The sequence below is a fragment of the Hyperolius riggenbachi genome, chromosome 10 (assembly GCF_040937935.1).
Source record: "Hyperolius riggenbachi isolate aHypRig1 chromosome 10, aHypRig1.pri, whole genome shotgun sequence".
Classification (NCBI taxonomy): domain Eukaryota; kingdom Metazoa; phylum Chordata; class Amphibia; order Anura; family Hyperoliidae; genus Hyperolius; species Hyperolius riggenbachi.
The window spans coordinates 229,072,269-229,089,233 of record NC_090655.1 but is presented as its reverse complement, the minus strand read 5'-3'; the positions used below and the strand labels follow the sequence as shown (position 1 = coordinate 229,089,233).

The 16,965-nt window shown below is 50.2% G+C and overlaps 8 protein-coding genes and 1 pseudogene across 8 annotated transcripts; 5 read left to right on the top strand and 4 right to left on the bottom strand.

Annotated features, from left to right (window-relative positions):
• Window positions 1-865: 865 nt before the first annotated feature.
• Window positions 866-1,259, bottom strand: LOC137536881 (histone H2A type 2-B-like). Its single transcript, XM_068259063.1, has 2 exons — window positions 1,090-1,259; window positions 866-1,043 (listed from the first exon to the last, which is right to left on the bottom strand). Exons 1-2 carry the CDS (start codon window positions 1,257-1,259, stop codon window positions 866-868), a joined length of 348 nt encoding a protein of 115 aa, XP_068115164.1.
• Window positions 1,260-1,666: 407 nt separating this feature from the next.
• On the top strand, window positions 1,667-2,047 carry LOC137534162 (histone H2B 1.1-like; annotated as a pseudogene).
• Window positions 2,048-3,507: 1,460 nt separating this feature from the next.
• On the top strand, window positions 3,508-4,176 carry LOC137536398 (histone H1A-like). Its single transcript, XM_068258585.1, has one exon. It carries the CDS (start codon window positions 3,508-3,510, stop codon window positions 4,174-4,176), a length of 669 nt encoding a protein of 222 aa, XP_068114686.1.
• Window positions 4,177-4,741: 565 nt separating this feature from the next.
• On the bottom strand, window positions 4,742-5,152 carry LOC137536879 (histone H3-like). The gene has a single exon (XM_068259062.1). It carries the CDS (start codon window positions 5,150-5,152, stop codon window positions 4,742-4,744), a length of 411 nt encoding a protein of 136 aa, XP_068115163.1.
• A 2,727-nt stretch (window positions 5,153-7,879) lies between these two features.
• LOC137536397 (histone H4) lies at window positions 7,880-8,214 on the top strand. Its single transcript, XM_068258584.1, has one exon. The coding sequence runs from the start codon at window positions 7,884-7,886 to the stop codon at window positions 8,193-8,195; it is 312 nt and encodes a 103-aa protein (XP_068114685.1). The 5' UTR covers window positions 7,880-7,883; the 3' UTR covers window positions 8,196-8,214.
• A 1,600-nt stretch (window positions 8,215-9,814) lies between these two features.
• On the bottom strand, window positions 9,815-10,207 carry LOC137536396 (histone H2A type 2-B). Its single transcript, XM_068258583.1, has one exon. The coding sequence runs from the start codon at window positions 10,205-10,207 to the stop codon at window positions 9,815-9,817; it is 393 nt and encodes a 130-aa protein (XP_068114684.1).
• A 396-nt stretch (window positions 10,208-10,603) lies between these two features.
• On the top strand, window positions 10,604-11,016 carry LOC137536395 (histone H2B 1.1). The gene has a single exon (XM_068258582.1). It carries the CDS (start codon window positions 10,618-10,620, stop codon window positions 10,996-10,998), a length of 381 nt encoding a protein of 126 aa, XP_068114683.1. The 5' UTR covers window positions 10,604-10,617; the 3' UTR covers window positions 10,999-11,016.
• Window positions 11,017-12,777: 1,761 nt separating this feature from the next.
• On the top strand, window positions 12,778-13,214 carry LOC137536390 (histone H3). Its single transcript, XM_068258574.1, has one exon. It carries the CDS (start codon window positions 12,778-12,780, stop codon window positions 13,186-13,188), a length of 411 nt encoding a protein of 136 aa, XP_068114675.1. The 3' UTR covers window positions 13,189-13,214.
• A 392-nt stretch (window positions 13,215-13,606) lies between these two features.
• Window positions 13,607-14,420, bottom strand: LOC137536388 (histone H1A-like). The gene has a single exon (XM_068258573.1). The coding sequence runs from the start codon at window positions 14,418-14,420 to the stop codon at window positions 13,752-13,754; it is 669 nt and encodes a 222-aa protein (XP_068114674.1). The 3' UTR covers window positions 13,607-13,751.
• Window positions 14,421-16,965: the final 2,545 nt, after the last annotated feature.

Below are 16,965 nucleotides of genomic sequence, written 5' to 3'. Positions count from 1 at the left end.
TCCCCATCCGAAATGGCCGCTTGGATACGCATAGGAAGTGGGGTAGAATGTCAGGTTTTTGTAGGCAGTGTGTTCTGTGCCTTCCGTTCCCCATTGGTTTCTGTGTGCCTGATGGTGCTGTCAGGCTCCGGTCAGGATGCGTGGGCCGGAGATCCGGACCCAAAAAATAGCGCATGTTGGAAAAGAGTCCGGAGTCCGGATCCGGTCCGGCTCCGGTACGTACGGAACAGACGCGTGTGAACGTCCGCATAGACATTACATTGCTATGCGGAACGTACGTTCCGTTTGTACAGTATGCGTTCCGGATCCGATCCGGAAAATCCTGATAGCGAACGCTAAAGTGAACCGAGCCTATAGCTGCTCATGAAAGCTGAAAAACATGACCTTTTATGGAAATGAGAAATGCTTTCAAAGATAAATGTAATGTATAAATCACTGAATATGCTGCATTCTGTGGAATACATAAAAGTTGCATCTCATTGATCATCCCTATAAACGATTCCCATAGCGTATGAATGTAGGATTTATAGGAGCTGCAGATCGTGACCAATTCATTCTGGGAATCGCTAAAATGGCGGGAAGACCGTTAAATAAGCGCAAAATTTAACAATACAAACATTTCATTAAAACGCCGAAAAGAATTGTACTTTGGATTCCCTCACCCGTTTTAAAAGTGACGCTACACACATTACTGGAGTAAGTTACCGCTCCAGAAGAAAACACAGATTTCTTTCCTAGTAAGGGAGGGGGGAGAAGGTATGAAAGCCCCAGGAGTGTATTTAGTGCATATCAGCTCTGTATAGACAGTGTGGGTGGCTCTGAAAAGAGCCTTTGGGTTCTGTGGAATATCTTTCGCTGCAGGGAATTACTTGCTCTTGGCAGCCTTGTGGCTCTCGGTCTTTTTGGGCAGCAGCACGGCCTGGATGTTGGGCAGGACGCCCCCCTGGGCGATGGTCACCCCACCCAGCAGCTTGTTGAGCTCCTCGTCGTTGCGCACGGCCAGCTGCAGGTGGCGGTGGATGATGCGGGTCTTCTTGTTGTCCCTAGGCGGCGTTACCAGCCAGCTCCAGAATCTCAGCGGTCAGATACTCCAGCACTGCGGCCAGATAAACCGGAGCTCCGGCCCCCACCCGCTCCGCATAGTTGCCCTTCCTCAGCAGCCGGTGAACACGGCCGACTGGAAACTGCAGCCCGGCCCGGGAGGAGCGAGTCTTGGCCTTGGCACGAGCCTTACCACCTTGTTTGCCTCTTCCGGACATGATGACTTCAGGAACTCAGATAACTCTCCAAACTCGAGAATAACCAAACCCGCCCCTCCTCCTGCCCTATATACTCTGCTGTCCGGCCCACGCTGTCACCTGATTGGCTGCTGTCCGATTCAGCCAATGGAATGCAGGTCCAGCAATTCACCAATCAGCAAACTCTGGGCGTCCCACTGCGCTGGAGCCGCCAATGGGATTATCCTCGGGTTCTCAGTATTGTGTTTTGCACACGGCGCGTCTCCAGCCAGTGAGAGGGAAGGAAATCATCAGCCAGTGACGCTGCCCAATAGTATAGAGAAAAGAGCTGCAGCCTGATTAGCATAGGCCGCCTATATAAGGAGGGGAGGTGGCGCTGCTCCTCATTGTGTCTCCGCACTCTGCAGCGTTACTGAGAATCTGCAGCCATGCCTGAACCAGCCTAGTCCGCTCCGGCGCCCAAGAAGGGCTCTAAGAAAGCGGTGAGCAAGAGCCAGAAGAAGGACGGTAAGAAGCGCAGGAAGACCAGGAAGGAGAGCTACGCCATCTACGTGTACAAGGTGCTGAAGCAGGTGCACCCCGACACCGGCATCTCCTCCAAGGCCATGAGCATCATGAACTCCTTCGTCAATGACATCTTCGAGCGCATCGCCGGGGAAGCTTCCCGCCTGGCTCATTACAACAAGCGCTCCACCATCACCTCCCGGGAGATCCAGACCGCCGTCCGCCTGCTGCTGCCGGGAGAGCTGGCCAAGCACGCCGTGTCTGAGGGCACCAAGACCGTCACCAAGTACACCAGCGCCAAGTAATCTCCCCGATACCGATCATAACCCAAAGGCTCTTTTCAGAGCCACACACTAATTCATTACAGAGCTCTAAACGTGTTTGATACATGTGAGGTCAGTTACTTCTTCTGGAGGCAATAATATGAACACACAGTAGATGTAACTGGCTGATGGGGGAACTGGGAGTTCAGTTGAAGTTTGCAGTGATTGATTCGATTTCAGCTGCTGCTTTTACAGGAACAGAAACGTGAACAATAAATATCTTTTTTTACCCTTGGAAGTGGCGCAGAGTGTTTCCTAGAATGAAATGAACGATACATTTCACGGCGATTGCGTTTACAAGATACACGGTGGGGTTATATGAGATACATTGTGCAGGGTCCATCACACCAGCCCCCTGCTTTACTGCACCCGATATACAGTAGGAGAAGGTTAGGGTATATTTACATAAAGAGCGCCAAGTATTGTCCGCTCACTGTGCCCACTACCCAGCAGCGCCCCATACCGAGCATAACTTAACGGCTCTTCTAAAAGCCACCAACTAATTTGCTAGGAGCTGTTATATGCCATCATCCTGTTCTATTCTGAGAGGGGCAGAATCACGACGACAGGGTGAGGTGAGAAGTTTGGAGTGGCTGTCTGGCTGAATAGATTTCAGCTGCTGCTTTTACAGGAACAGAAAAGTGGACAATAAATATCATCAGGATAGTGATGGAGACCCCGTACATTAGACATGTTATCCCCTGATAATGATGGAGACAGCGGAGATCAGGGGAGCAGGAACTGGAGCTGGTCACATCAGAGCGGGATTTCCCGGCCACTGTCGCCACTCAGAAGCCCCCCGTGACTGTAATGGAGGAGGGGAGACCCTTGCCAGCCAGGCGGCCGCACACAGGGGGCGCACCGCTACTTTCCGGGGGGAATAAACCCACTTTTCTCCCGGCGAGGAAACACAAGCAGAGAGCCGAGGAGTGCCAGCTGTGTGGAGAGGCGGGGCGGCTGAGAGTCCGGATCCCACCAATAGGAACACGGGACGAGTTACTGTCAGCAGCCAATGGCAGCGCAGCCGGAGAGAGTATATAAGCGCTCACTGGCGGCCACTTGCAGTGTTAAGGGGCCCATACACTCAGCCGATTTTCTGGCCGATCGATTGATCGTTTGAAAATCAGTTGGCCAATCGACCGATCGATGGCCGATTTCAATCGATTTCGATGGATTTCCATCGACCAGGCAGGATGGAAAATTTAGGTCGATCTGATGAGATTGCTTATCAGTTTGCATTGGCCTTAATGGAAATCTGATGGCAAAAAAATGCCATCAGATCGAATTTCAATAGATTTCAAACTGAAATGTATTGGAATTCTTTCCTGGTAAAAAATGTTCTAAAAACGCATCAGATAGATCATCAGATGCATTTCTTATCTATCTGCTGCCAATCTGACGAGTGTATGGGCACCTTTACACTTTGTAATATAACTAGGAAGATGGCAGAAATCGCCCCAGCAGCTGCTCCTCCCGCAGCGGAGCCCGCCGCCAAGAAGAAGCAGATTAAGAAGGCGGCAGCCGGAGGAGGAGCCAAGAAAGCCAGCAAGAAGCCTTCCGGCCCCGCCGTGTCCGAGCTCATCCTCAAGGCCGTGTCCGCCTCCAAAGAGCGCAGCGGGGTCTCCCTGGCCGCCCTGAAGAAGGCTCTGGCTGCCGGAGGCTACGATGTGGAGAAGAATAACAGCCGCCTCAAGCTGGCCATCAAGGGCTTGCTGACAAAGGGCAGCCTCGTCCATGTCAAAGGCACAGGTGCCTCCGGATCCTTCAAGGTCAGCAAGAAGGAGGCAGCCGGCAAAGAGCACAAGAAGCCGGCGGCGGCCAAGAAGAAGCCAGCGGCTGCCGCCAAGCCTAAGAAGCCGGCTACTGCCAGGAAGCCCAAAGCCGCCAAGTCCCCGAAGAAGCCTAAGAAAGCCCCCAGCGCCGCCAAGAAGAGCCCCGCTAAGAAGGCGGCCAAGAAACCGGCGGCAGCTGCTGCCAAGAAGCCCAAAGCTGCCGCTAAACCCAAGAAAGCCGCCAAGAGCCCCGCTAAGAAGGCAGCCAAGCCTAAGGCCGCCAAAAGCCCGGCAAAGAAGGTAGCAAAGCCCAAGAAGGCCGCTCCTAAGAAGAAATAAGCCGCAGCCTGTCTCTCTTATTAACCAAAAGGCTCTTTTCAGAGCCACCCACGTTTTCCCTGAAGGGCTGCGATGCTTTGCTTGTGTCACTAGATAGATAATGAAGCAGTAGATCGTACAATTAGTCCCGCAACTCTTGCACAGGACTGGCAACTGTAATTCAGTCAGCTCAGGATGTTAAACCAATGTCTGCTTCCATGAAAGCAGGAAGTAGACATTGCAGGATTTCCCTATACAGTATATATTATGCTGTAGCTCATCTTTTAGGGCAGATAAATATCTTGGATCAACGACAGATCTGACCTGCTGTATTCCATGTGCAATACATACTTGGTAAGACGTAATGCAGCAATTGCCTTTCCTGGTTGCAATCTATATGTTCATATCATGTAGAGAGAAGACTGTAGTTTCTATACATCTCCTAAGCTCCGCTACTGAATTATCCCCTGAAAATAAGGAATGATCGGAAGATTGCAGCATTCATATGTAGAACAGCTCTGTATGGAGAATGTGGAGGTGGCTCTGAAAAGAGCCTTTGTGTTGTGGGTGAGAATGTGTGACGCGCTTATGCCCTCTCGCCGCGGATCCTGCGGGCCAGCTGGATGTCTTTGGGCATGATGGTGACCCTCTTGGCGTGGATGGCGCACAGGTTGGTGTCCTCGAAGAGCCCCACCAGATAAGCCTCGCTGGCCTCCTGCAGAGCCATGACGGCCGAGCTCTGGAAGCGCAGGTCGGTCTTGAAGTCCTGGGCGATCTCCCGCACCAGGCGCTGGATGGGCAGCTTGCGGATCAGCAGCTCGGTGGATTTCTGGTAGCGGCGGATCTCTCGGAGAGCCACTGTACCGGGCCGGTAGCGGTGAGGCTTCTTCACTCCTCCGGTGGCCGGGGCGCTCTTCCGGGAGGCTTTGGTGGCCAGCTGCTTGCGGGGAGCTTTCCCTCCGGTGGACTTGCGGGCGGTCTGCTTGGTTCTGGCCATCACTCAGGCAGCAGAGATTCTCCTTACAGTAAAGAAATATGAATGAGGTCCGTGGCCGGGAAGCGCCTTTATATACACCCCGTGCCTCTTTATCTACCTCACGCCCCGCCCTCTGCACGCTCTCATATTTAAATGTACCACCAAAATAAGGCTTTGTTTCATCATCAGCCGGCCCGCCAATTTCCTGTAAAAAGTAACCGGTCTTTTCATGTACAGACAGTCGCCTACTTACAAAGGACTCCGAGATACAACGTTGTCTTATGTACAAAACATACAATACTAGATCTTTGCAATCACATATTTTTGTTTGTTAAATGCGACCGCGTAGTTAAAACTACTTTAGAAGCACAATCAAAACAGCAAAAAATGTTTACTTTTGGACAACTGGATCTGGGCATGCAGTAATATAAACAATATAGATGCATTGCACCTTGATTTTAACATGGGACTCAACTTTACAATTTCCCAGAAAGAACTGGTTTATAAGTGTAAGGCCTCCTTTCCACGAACTGTTTCTAGGCAGTGAAATGCCTCTCAAACTCTCACAACTGCTCACTGCTGCCTGGTGGCAACTGCTTGCTGAGCACACAGCTCAACAGTTCGTGGAAAAGAAGCCTCAGGATCGCCTGTACTATGGATAATGTAATACTGCGCTGTTGATGGCATTTCCTGTATTAGGAATAGAGATGTCGCGAACCTCCGATTTTCGGTTCGCGAACTCCCGCGGAAGGTTCGGTTCGCAGAAAAGTTCGCGAACCGCAATAGACTTCAATGGGGAGGCGAACTTTGAAAAATAGAAAATTCAAGTTTGCGATCGCGCAAACACGAAAATTTGCGTCAAAATGGCCGTGCTAACAGTTAGCACTCTTTTGTGAATCAAGCCCAATAAATAATTTCACCCTGATAACATTTCGCCAATCAATGGTGTTATCCTGATTCAAAACTTCTTGTATGTATATTTACATAACACATATGTATTACGTGCCAGAGGGAAAATGCACACAAATCCATATGCAAATACATTAACCTCCCTGGCGGTAAGCCCGAGCTGAGCTCGGGCTATGCCGCGCAGGGGGAGATCTCAGCCCTTGGTGGGGCGATTTTCATTTTGTAAATTGCTGTGCGCGCAGCCAGCACTTTGCTAGCCGCGCGCACAGCTTGATCGCCGCCGCTCTGCGGCGATCGGCCGCACGCAGCGGCTGAAGAGGGCCCCCCCCCCCCCGCCAGAGCCCTGCGCTGCCCGGATCAATGAGTTCCGGGCAGCGCTATGGGCTGGATCGTGTGTCCCTGACGTCAGGACGTCGGCTGACGTCCATGACGTCATCCCGATCGTCGCCATGGCGACAGGAGAAGCCAAACAGGGGAACGCGTTGTATACGCGTTCCCCTGTTTGCTATTGTTGCCGGCGGCGATCGGACTAGAGGGCCACATGCGCCCTCTAGTGGTGTTTCATGTAGCTACCACTCTGGTAGCTTTACATGAAACTTTAAAAAAAAAATAAAAAAAAATTGGAATTCTGCAATTTTTGCAGAAAAAATTAACCGCCAAGGAGGTTAATAAATGTGAACAAAGCCTTTAATTTATGTACGCAGATTTGGCTTTCTCTTAAATTGGTAATAAATGCGGCAGCCAGACTGATACATTCTTCTCACCGCATCGCCTCTACAACTCCGCTCTGTAAAGCACTACACTGGCTCCCCATCAGCTTTACGATAAATTTCAAAATCCTGTGCTTGGCCTACAAATCAGTGCACAAGACTTGCCCGACCTACATCTCTGCTCTGGTCCACGGGCACATACCAGCCCGCCCCCTCCGATCCTTCAATGACCTGCGCCTAGTCGCACCTCGCATAACTCAGTCACACGCACGATTGCAGGACTTCACCAGGGCTGCCCCTACTCTCTGGAACTCTCTCCCACCAGCCGTCAGACTCGCCCCCACCTTTAATACCTTCAAAGAAGCTCTCAAGACTCACCTCTTCACGCTCGCATACCCCCCTACACCAGCATCATAATATGTTCTGTTAGACCCCTCTCAAAAGACTCACCTATTGTCTTTGCCCCACCCTTTAGATTGTAAGCCTCTGGCAGGGCCCTCCTCCCTAATGTATCCAGCTTGATTATGCAATCTTACTCACAACCACCCTTCTTGTAGACTCGAACAGTCTCTATCTTGACCTATGACACTGTATTATCAAATCATTTGCATGATCTTGTTTTGTTGTGAGTTTCCGTATGTTTTACCTGTATGTTAACCCATTTATCTATTGTGCAGCGCTGCGTAATATGTTGTTGCTTTATAAATACAATAAATAATAATAATAATAATTGTAGTGTTAGTAATAGTACTGATTTAGATAGCACTTCTGATACTGACCACAAGATGGTGCTGCGTGTAACAGGAGTCATATTGGAAACTGCAGATCCTATATTCTTCTTCACAATGAGATAAATGATCTGACCTCACAGTCACAAATATATAACAAGTGGAACGCACAAATAATAAGAGGATGATCTATTCAGCAGGGTGGCGGCAGGAAGAATAAGGGAGAGACATCGCCGGGGAGTGGAAACCGTGGTCGCCATTAAAAAAAAAAAAAAAAAACCCTCTCTCTGCTCCGCCCACTCCTGTGCAGTCTCCCCTCAGGTCCGCTCAGACTGTATAAGAGGAGAGGAGGCGGCAGCACAGATCAGTTCGTCTCTATAGCGGAGAGGAAGCAGCATTAGAAGAATGTCTGGCCGAGGAAAAGGCGGGAAGGGACTCGGGAAAGGAGGCGCCAAACGGCACAGGAAGGTGCTCCGGGATAACATCCAGGGCATCACTAAGCCCGCCATCCGCCGCCTTGCCCGCAGAGGGGGTGTCAAGCGCATCTCTGGCCTCATCTATGAGGAGACCCGCGGAGTGCTGAAGGTTTTCCTGGAGAACGTCATCCGGGACGCCGTCACCTACACCGAGCACGCCAAGAGGAAGACTGTCACCGCCATGGATGTGGTGTACGCCCTCAAGCGCCAGGGGCGCACCCTCTACGGCTTCGGGGGCTAATCCCGCTGCTTCACTGATTCCAACTACAACACAAAGGTCCTTCTCAGGGCCACCCACTCTATCCATAGAAGTGCTGTCATATCCTGGAAGCTTGCTGAGCAGTCAGCGTTGCTAGAAAAGCTGGTAATGTTGCATCTATCGCTGCTTCCAATGGAAGTAGCGGAGGGCTGAGCAAGTGGTTTCCCGTAAATATTTACACTGAGCAGCCCGTTCATTTTACTGATCACCCGCTGCTTCTGCTGGTAACGTTGCGCTGTGTCTGGGGAGTGGTGACGTAACACGGGCAGGTCATTGCAGTGGAGGAAACTCGTTGATAGCGGCCGCTGGGAAGCTGTATGGGGCGTACAGCTTCCAGAGAGGAGCTCAGCGTTCCTTTCAAACACAAAAGTATCCTGTCCTACATTTTCATCAACATCCCCAATTTTTCAGCGGCCGCTATCAACGTGTCTCCTCCACTGCAATGATCTGCCCGCTTGACGTCACAACTATAGGGCAGGTCTGCTGACGAAATGGCCTACCCGTCGAATTTATCTACATGCATAACTGGAGCACCGACTCTGACATCCGAGATGGGGCCGGAGATGGTGGGATAACGGGTTGGGAAGCGATAAATTGACGGCGGAGACCGTTTCTCGGAGGGGTTTATAGGAGCGTGGTGCAATAGTGACCGATTAATTCCGGGTATAGTTATTCAATGGGGTTTGCTAAAATGGCGGGAAAGACCGTTATATACGCGCGAAACATTTGAAAATGAGCTAAACAGATTTTCTTTTGTTCATAAAAGTGCCCAAAATGTAATGAAGATTCCCTCACATCTGAGTCCCCCCAAATGACAAGTGCTGAATGTGCGCATCTTGCTGCATACAAACAATTTGCTGCTGCGGAGAGCTTTACAAAGGGGGCAATATGACCGGATGTTAAGTCATTTCATTCCGGTCAATCGAGTGAAGTGGGACAGATTCCCCTTGTACGGTTTCCTCATAGACGCAGAATACCGGGCTACGCAAATCACGGCCTCTATTGTAGATAAAAATCCAGAAAGGTAAAGAAAAAAAAAAAAGGTCACTATTACATCGGCACATATCCCTCCAGCTAGGGGGTGTGAGTGGCTCTAAGCGAAAGCTGCTCGTGAAAGCTGGGAAATAAGCAATGCTTTTAAAGATAAATGTCATGTATTTACATCACTGAATATGCTGCATTCTGTGGAATACATTGAAAAGTTGCATCTAACCGATCATCCCCATAAACGATTCCCGTAGGGTATGAATGTAAGATTTATAGAAGCTGCTGCAGATCGTGAGATTCATTCTGGGAATCGCTAAAATGGCGGGAAGGCCGTTAAATAAGCGCAAAATTGTACAATACAAACATTTCATAAAACCGCCTAAAAGAATTATACTTTGGATTCCCTCACCCGTTCTAAAAGTGACGCTACACACATTACTGGAGTAAGTTACCGCTCCAGAAGAAAACAAAACAGATTTCGCTTTCCTAGTAAGGGAGAAGGTATGAAAGCCCCAGGAGTGTATTTCGTGCATATCAGCTCTGTATAGACAGTGTGGGTGGCTCTGAAAAGAGCCTTTGTGGTTCTGTACTGTGTCTCTTGGCTGCTGCAGGAATTACTTGCTCTTGGCGGCCTTGTGGCTCTCGGTCTTCTTGGGCAGCAGCACGGCCTGGATGTTGGGCAGGACGCCCCCCTGGGCGATGGTCACCCCACCCAGCAGCTTGTTCAGCTCCTCGTCGTTGCGCACGGCCAGCTGCAGGTGGCGGGGGATGATGCGGGTCTTCTTGTTGTCCCGGGCGGCGTTGCCAGCCAGCTCCAGGATCTCAGCAGTCAGATACTCCAGCACTGCGGCCAGATAGACCGGAGCTCCGGCCCCCACCCGCTCCGCATAGTTGCCCTTCCTCAGCAGACGGTGAACACGGCCGACTGGGAACTGCAGCCCGGCCCGGGAGGAGCGAGTCTTGGCCTTGGCACGAGCCTTGCCGCCTTGTTTGCCTCTTCCAGACATGATGATTTCGCAGGATTAGCAGTGATAGACTATAACGCAGGAATAGCCGCCTTCACCCCTCCTCCTGCCATATATACTCTGCTGTCCGGCCCGCGCTGTCACCTGATTGGCTGCTCTCCGATTCAGCCAATGGAATGCAAGACCTGCAACTCACCAATCAGCAAACTCTGGGCGTTCCTCTACGCTGAAGCCGCCAATGGGATTTTCTTCGGGTTCTCAGTAATGTGTTTTGCACACGGCGCGTCTCCAGCCAGTGAGAGGGAAGGAAATCATTAGCCAGTGACGCTGCCCAATAGTGTAGAGAGAAGCGCTGCAGCCTGATTAGCATAGGCCGCCTATATAAGGAGGGGAGGCGGCGCTGCTCCTCATTGTGTTTCCGCACTCTGCAGAGTTACTGAGAAGCCGCTGCAATGCCTGAACCAGCCAAGTCCGCCCCGGCGCCCAAGAAGGGCTCTAAGAAAGCGGTGAGCAAGACTCAGAAGAAGGACGGCAAGAAGCGCAGGAAGACCAGGAAGGAGAGCTACGCCATCTACGTGTACAAGGTGCTGAAGCAGGTGCACCCCGACACCGGCATCTCCTCCAAGGCCATGAGCATCATGAACTCCTTCGTCAATGACATCTTTGAGCGCATCGCCGGGGAAGCTTCCCGCCTGGCTCATTACAACAAGCGCTCCACCATCACCTCCCGGGAGATCCAGACCGCCGTCCGCCTGCTGCTGCCGGGAGAGCTGGCCAAGCACGCCGTGTCCGAGGGCACCAAGGCCGTCACCAAGTACACCAGCGCCAAGTAATCTTTCCGATACCGATCATAACCCAAAGGCTCTTCTAAGAGCCACCCACACATTCATTACAGAGTTGTTTTAAGCCATCCATCCCATGTGTGTAATATCAGCGCTACGGATTATTTAGGTGGTTTTAAATCCAAAACATCAGTGCGGCGTTATTACTGATCCCCGTTTAACTATAAATTAGGGTGATCCTGATATTTGACACTTCTGTGCGGCAGAATAAAGCATTATCGTGCGCTCTACACGCGTCTGTTACATGTAAGGGATCAGTGAGTTAATGTCTTATGGGTTCAATAATATGACCACAGTATATAATGTAAATGACTGATGTCGGTGGGAGTTGAAGTTTGCAGTGATTGACAAGATTTCAGCTGCTTTTACAGAAACGTGAACAATAATCTTCTTTATTACACTTGGAAGTGGCACAGAGCGTTTCCCAGAATAAAGTGAACCATAAATTGTAATAAAGTACACCGGCGCCAAGCAACCTCCCCGATACCAATTATAACCCAAAGGCTCAGCCACCCACCAATTCATTGCGGAGCTGTTCTATGCAATCACTTATGAGTGTTCTATGATTGTGCGGCTGCGATAAACCGCCAGGTTACAGAATTATCGGGTACGATCACCTCTACTGGTGTATATGAAAGGGATCAGTTACAGTCTCAAGAGGCATTGATATGGACACAGGAGGACGCAAGTCGGGGGAGAAGGTGGCAGATGAAGTTTGGAGTGGTTGTCTGGCTCAATAGATTTCAGCTGCTGATTTTACAGGAACAGTAGAGTGAACAATAAATATCTTTAGGACACTGAGGGTGACTCCGCTACACTTGGATGTTGCGCAGAGTTTCTCACAATAAAGTGAACCATAACAAGTGACGTGTCAACCAAATCAAGTCGAAAAGAAATGTGAGAAGCCAAAAAAACAATTTCAATATTATTCTAGTATTTATTACAATTTGCCACGCCGCCTTCCCCTCCCCCGATTTTTCTCTGAATCGATTCAAAATTCTTCAAACAAGGGGCAGGGTGATCTGTAAATAGGATAGGAATTAATGCGTGAGGAGTGATCTTCCTTGCCTATTCCTAATACAGGAAATACCATCAACAGCGCAGTATTACATTATCCATAGTACAGGCGATCCTGAGGCTTCTTTTCCACGAACTGTTGAGCTGTGTGCTCAGCAAGCAGTTGCCAGGCAGCAGTGAGCAGTTGTGAGAGTTTGAGAGCCATTTCACTGCCTAGAAACAGTTCGTGGAAAGGAGGCCTTACACTTATAAACCAGTTCTTTCTGGGAAATTGAAAGTTGAGTCCCATGGTAAAATCAAGGTGCAATGCATCTATATTGTTTACTTTTGGACAACTCTGGATCTGGGCATGCAGTAATATAAACATTTTTTGCTGTTTTGATTGTGCTTCTAAAGTAGTTTTAACTACGTAGTTTATACTATACGGTCGCATTTAACAAACCAAAATATGTGATTGAAAAGATATAGTATTGTATGTTTTGTACATAAGACAACGTTGTATCTCGGAGTCCTTTGTAAGTAGGCGACTGTCTGTACATGAAAAGACCGGTTACTTTTTACAGGATATTGGCGGGCCGGCTGATGATGAAACAAAGCCTTATTTTGGCGGTACATTTGAATGTGAGAGCGTGCAGAGGGCGGGGCGTGAGGTAGCCAATGATAAAGAGGCACGGGGTGTATATAAAGGCGCTTCCCGGCTACGGACCTCATTCATATTTCTTTACTGTAAGGAGAATCTCTGCTGCCTGAGCGATGGCCAGAACCAAGCAGACCGCCCGCAAGTCCACCGGAGGGAAAGCTCCCCGCAAGCAGCTGGCCACCAAAGCCGCCCGGAAGAGCGCCCCGGCCACCGGAGGAGTGAAGAAGCCTCACCGCTACCGGCCCGGTACAGTGGCTCTCCGAGAGATCCGCCGCTACCAGAAATCCACCGAGCTGCTGATCCGCAAGCTGCCCTTCCAGCGCCTGGTGCGGGAGATCGCCCAGGACTTCAAGACCGACCTGCGCTTCCAGAGCTCGGCCGTCATGGCTCTGCAGGAGGCCAGCGAGGCTTATCTGGTGGGGCTCTTCGAGGACACCAACCTGTGCGCCATCCACGCCAAGAGGGTCACCATCATGCCCAAAGACATCCAGCTGGCCCGCAGGATCCGCGGCGAGAGGGCATAAGCGCGTCACACATTCTCGCCCACAACACAAAGGCTCTTTTCAGAGCCACCTCCACATTCTCCATACAGAGCTGTTCTACATATGAATGCTGCAATCTTCCGATCATTCCTTATTTTCAGGGGATAATTCAGTAGCGGAGCTTAGGAGATGTATAGAAACTACAGTCTTCTCTCTCCATGATATGAACATATAGATTGTAACCAGGAAAGGCAATTGCTGCATTACGTCTTACCAAGTATGTATTGCACATGGAATATAGCAAGTCAGATCTGTAGTCCAAGAAATTCATCTGCCATAAAAGATGAACTACAGCATAATATATATACTGTATAGGGGAATCCTGCAATGTTTACTTCCTGCTTTCACGGAAGCATACATTGGTTTAACATCCTGAGCTGACTGAATTACAGTTGCCAGTCCTGTGCAAGAGTTGCGGGACTAATTGTACGATCTACTGCTTCATTATCTATCCAGTGACACAAGCAAAGCACCACAGCCCTTCAGGGAAAATGTGGGTGGCTCTGAAAAGAGCCTTTGGGTTAATAAGAGAGACAGGCTGCGGCTTATTTCTTCTTAGGAGCGGCCTTCTTGGGCTTTGCTGCCTTCTTTGCCGGGCTTTTGGCGGCCTTAGGCTTGGCTGCCTTCTTAGCGGGGCTCTTGGCGGCTTTCTTGGGTTTAGCGGCAGCTTTGGGCTTCTTGGCAGCAGCTGCCGCCGGTTTCTTGGCCGCCTTCTTAGCGGGGCTCTTCTTGGCGGCGCTGGGGGCTTTCTTAGGCTTCTTCGGGGACTTGGCGGCTTTGGGCTTCCTGGCAGTAGCCGGCTTCTTAGGCTTGGCGGCAGCCGCTGGCTTCTTCTTGGCCGCCGCCGGCTTCTTGTGCTCTTTGCCGGCTGCCTCCTTCTTGCTGACCTTGAAGGATCCGGAGGCGCCGGTGCCTTTGACATGGACGAGGCTGCCCTTTGTCAGCAAGCCCTTGATGGCCAGCTTGAGGCGGCTGTTATTCTTCTCCACATCGTAGCCTCCGACAGCCAGAGCCTTCTTCAGGGCGGCCAGGGAGACCCCGCTGCGCTCTTTGGAGGCGGACACGGCCTTGAGGATGAGCTCGGACACGGCGGGGCCGGAAGGCTTCTTGCTGGCTTTCTTGGCTCCTCCTCCGGCTGCCGCCTTCTTAGTCTGCTTCTTCTTGGCGGCGGGCTCCGCTGCGGGAGGGGCGGCTGCTGGGGTTGTCTCTGCCATTTTCCTAGTTATATTACAATGTGACTGCCAGTGAGCGCTTATATACCCTCCCCGGCTGCGCTGCCATTGGCTGCTGATAGTAACTCGTCCCGTCTTCCTATTGGTGGGATCCGGACTCTGAGCTGCCCGCCTCTTCACACAGCTGTCACTCCTCGGCTCTCTGCTTGTGTTTCCTCGCCGGGAGAAAAGTGGGTTTATTCCCCCCGGAAAGTAGCGGTGCGCCCCCTGTGTGCGGCCGCCCGGCTGGCAGGGGTCTCCCCTCCTCCATTACAGTCACGGGGGACTTCTGAGCGGCGAAAGTGGCCGGGAAATCCCGCTCTAATGTGACCAGCTCCGCTTCCTGCTCCCCGGATCTCCGCTGTCTCCATCATTATCAGGGGGTAACATGTCTAATATACGGGGTCTCCCGTCACTGCCCTCGCAATATGAGCGAGATGATCCCCGCCACACAATATACGGGGTTGGGGGGCTACTGACCCCTGGAGGGGTATATTATCCTGGGAAATGTCCCGGATGCTAGCACAGGCTGAGCTTTCCTCTGCTGTCTGCCATTGTGACGAGCCTCTCACACAGGAGCTGTCCAACGTTTATTAACCTGTTTTATGAGCGTTGGAAATTCCCATCAATATCACATTAGTGCTGTACAGAGAAAAAGATTCTCTTTTGTGTTTTTAAATGTGATTTCCACCATAGTTATAGTCATTTCCAACCAGGGGCGTAATTAGAAATAACTAGGCCCCATAGCAAACATTTTTTATGGGGGTATATGTCCCTAGTATATGTAGGCAGGGGTATATGTGCCCAGTATATGTAGCCAGAGGTATATATGTCCCCAGTATATGTAGCCAGGGGTACATGTGCCCAGTATATGTAGCCAGTGGTATATGTGCCCAGTATATGTAGCCAGAGGTATATATGCCCAGTGCATACATTTGAAATCGGCGCCGGTAGACTTGGGCGCAGGATACAGCGGTATATAGCTGATCCTGCTTCTGCACAAGTCCGGGCCGATTTAATTACTATTCCCCCTCCAGGCCGACATGGATAGTGGGGGAATGAAATAATTCGGCTTCCAGTGATTGCTGGAGGCCGAATTATTATGTTTTTAAGCAACTTCGGCTCTGTCTTCTGACGGAGCCGACGTTACTCACTGAGCGCTTCAATAGGAATGATTCTGAAAAGCACTGCTCCAATGCGCAGTATATGTAGCCAGGGGTATATGTGCCCAGTATATGTAGTCAGGGGTATATGTACCCAGTATATGTAGTCAGGGGTATATGTCCCCAGTATATGTAGCCAGAGGTATATGTCCCCAGTATATGTAGGCAGGAGTATATCTTCCCAGTATATGTAGCCAGAGGTATCTATGTCCCCAGTATATGTAGGCAGGGGTATATGTTCTCAGTATATGTAACCAGAGGTATATGTCCCCAGTATATATAGCCAGGGGTATATGTGCCATTGTGCCCAGTATATGTAGCTAGAGGTATATATGCCCAGTATATGTAGCCAGGGGTATATGTGCCCAGTATATGTAGTCAGGGGTATATGTCCCCAGTATATGTAGCCAGAGGTATATGTCCCCAGTATATGTAGGCAGGGATATATGTGCCCAGCATATGTAGCCAGAGGTATATATGCCCAGTATATGTAGCCAGAGGTATATATGCCCAGTATATGTAGCCAGGGGTATATGTAGCCAGAGATATGTCCCCAGTATATGTAGGCAGGGGTATATGTGCCCAGTATATGTAGCCAGAGGAATATATGCCAGTATATGTCCCCAGTATATGTAGGCAGGAGTATATGTCCCCAGTATATGTAGCCAGAGGTATATGTCCCCAGTATATGTAGGCAGGAGTATATGTTCCCAGTATATGTAGCCAGAGGTATCTATGTCCCCAGTATATGTAGGCAGGGGTATATGTTCTCAGTATATGTAGCCAGAGGTATATGTCCCCAGTATATATAGCCAGGGGTATATGTGCCATTGTGCCCAGTATATGTAGCTAGAGGTATATATGCCCAGTATATGTAGCCAGGGGTATATGTGCCCAGTATATGTAGTCAGGGGTATATGTGCCCAGTATATGTAGTCAGGGGTATATGTCCCCAGTATATGTAGCCAGAGGTATATGTCCCCAGTATATGTAGGCAGGGGTATATGTGCCCAGCATATGTAGCCAGAGGTATATATGCCCAGTATATGTAGCCAGGGGTATATGTAGCCAGAGATATGTCCCCAGTATATGTAGGCAGGGGTATATGTGCCCAGTATATGTAGCCAGAGGAATATATGCCCAGTATATGTAGCCAGGGGTATATATGCCCAGTATATGTAGTCAGGGGTAAATATGCCCAGTATATGTAGCCAGAGATATGTTCCCAGTATATGCATGCAGGGGTATATGTCCCCATTATATGTAGCCAGAGACATGTCCCCAGTATATGTAGGCAGGGGTATATGTGCCCAGTAAATGTAGTCAGGGGTATATGTGCCCAGTATATGTAGCCAGGGGTACATGTGCCCAGTATATGTAGCCAG

Bases quoted from the DNA above. Each gene is read 5' to 3' on its own strand.
- LOC137536881 (XM_068259063.1), bottom strand. From the start codon at position 1,259: ATGTCCGGAAGAGGCAAACAAGGTGGTAAGGCTCGTGCCAAGGCCAAG. The intron at 1,044-1,089 runs GTATCTGACCGC...AACGCCGCCTAG, and splicing joins TATCTGGCCGCAGTGCTGGA to GGACAACAAGAAGACCCGCA.
- LOC137536398 (XM_068258585.1), top strand. From the start codon at position 3,508: ATGGCAGAAATCGCCCCAGCAGCTGCTCCTCCCGCAGCGGAGCCCGCC.
- LOC137536879 (XM_068259062.1), bottom strand. From the start codon at position 5,152: ATGGCCAGAACCAAGCAGACCGCCCGCAAGTCCACCGGAGGGAAAGCT.
- LOC137536397 (XM_068258584.1), top strand. From the start codon at position 7,884: ATGTCTGGCCGAGGAAAAGGCGGGAAGGGACTCGGGAAAGGAGGCGCC.
- LOC137536396 (XM_068258583.1), bottom strand. From the start codon at position 10,207: ATGTCTGGAAGAGGCAAACAAGGCGGCAAGGCTCGTGCCAAGGCCAAG.
- LOC137536395 (XM_068258582.1), top strand. From the start codon at position 10,618: ATGCCTGAACCAGCCAAGTCCGCCCCGGCGCCCAAGAAGGGCTCTAAG.
- LOC137536390 (XM_068258574.1), top strand. From the start codon at position 12,778: ATGGCCAGAACCAAGCAGACCGCCCGCAAGTCCACCGGAGGGAAAGCT.
- LOC137536388 (XM_068258573.1), bottom strand. From the start codon at position 14,420: ATGGCAGAGACAACCCCAGCAGCCGCCCCTCCCGCAGCGGAGCCCGCC.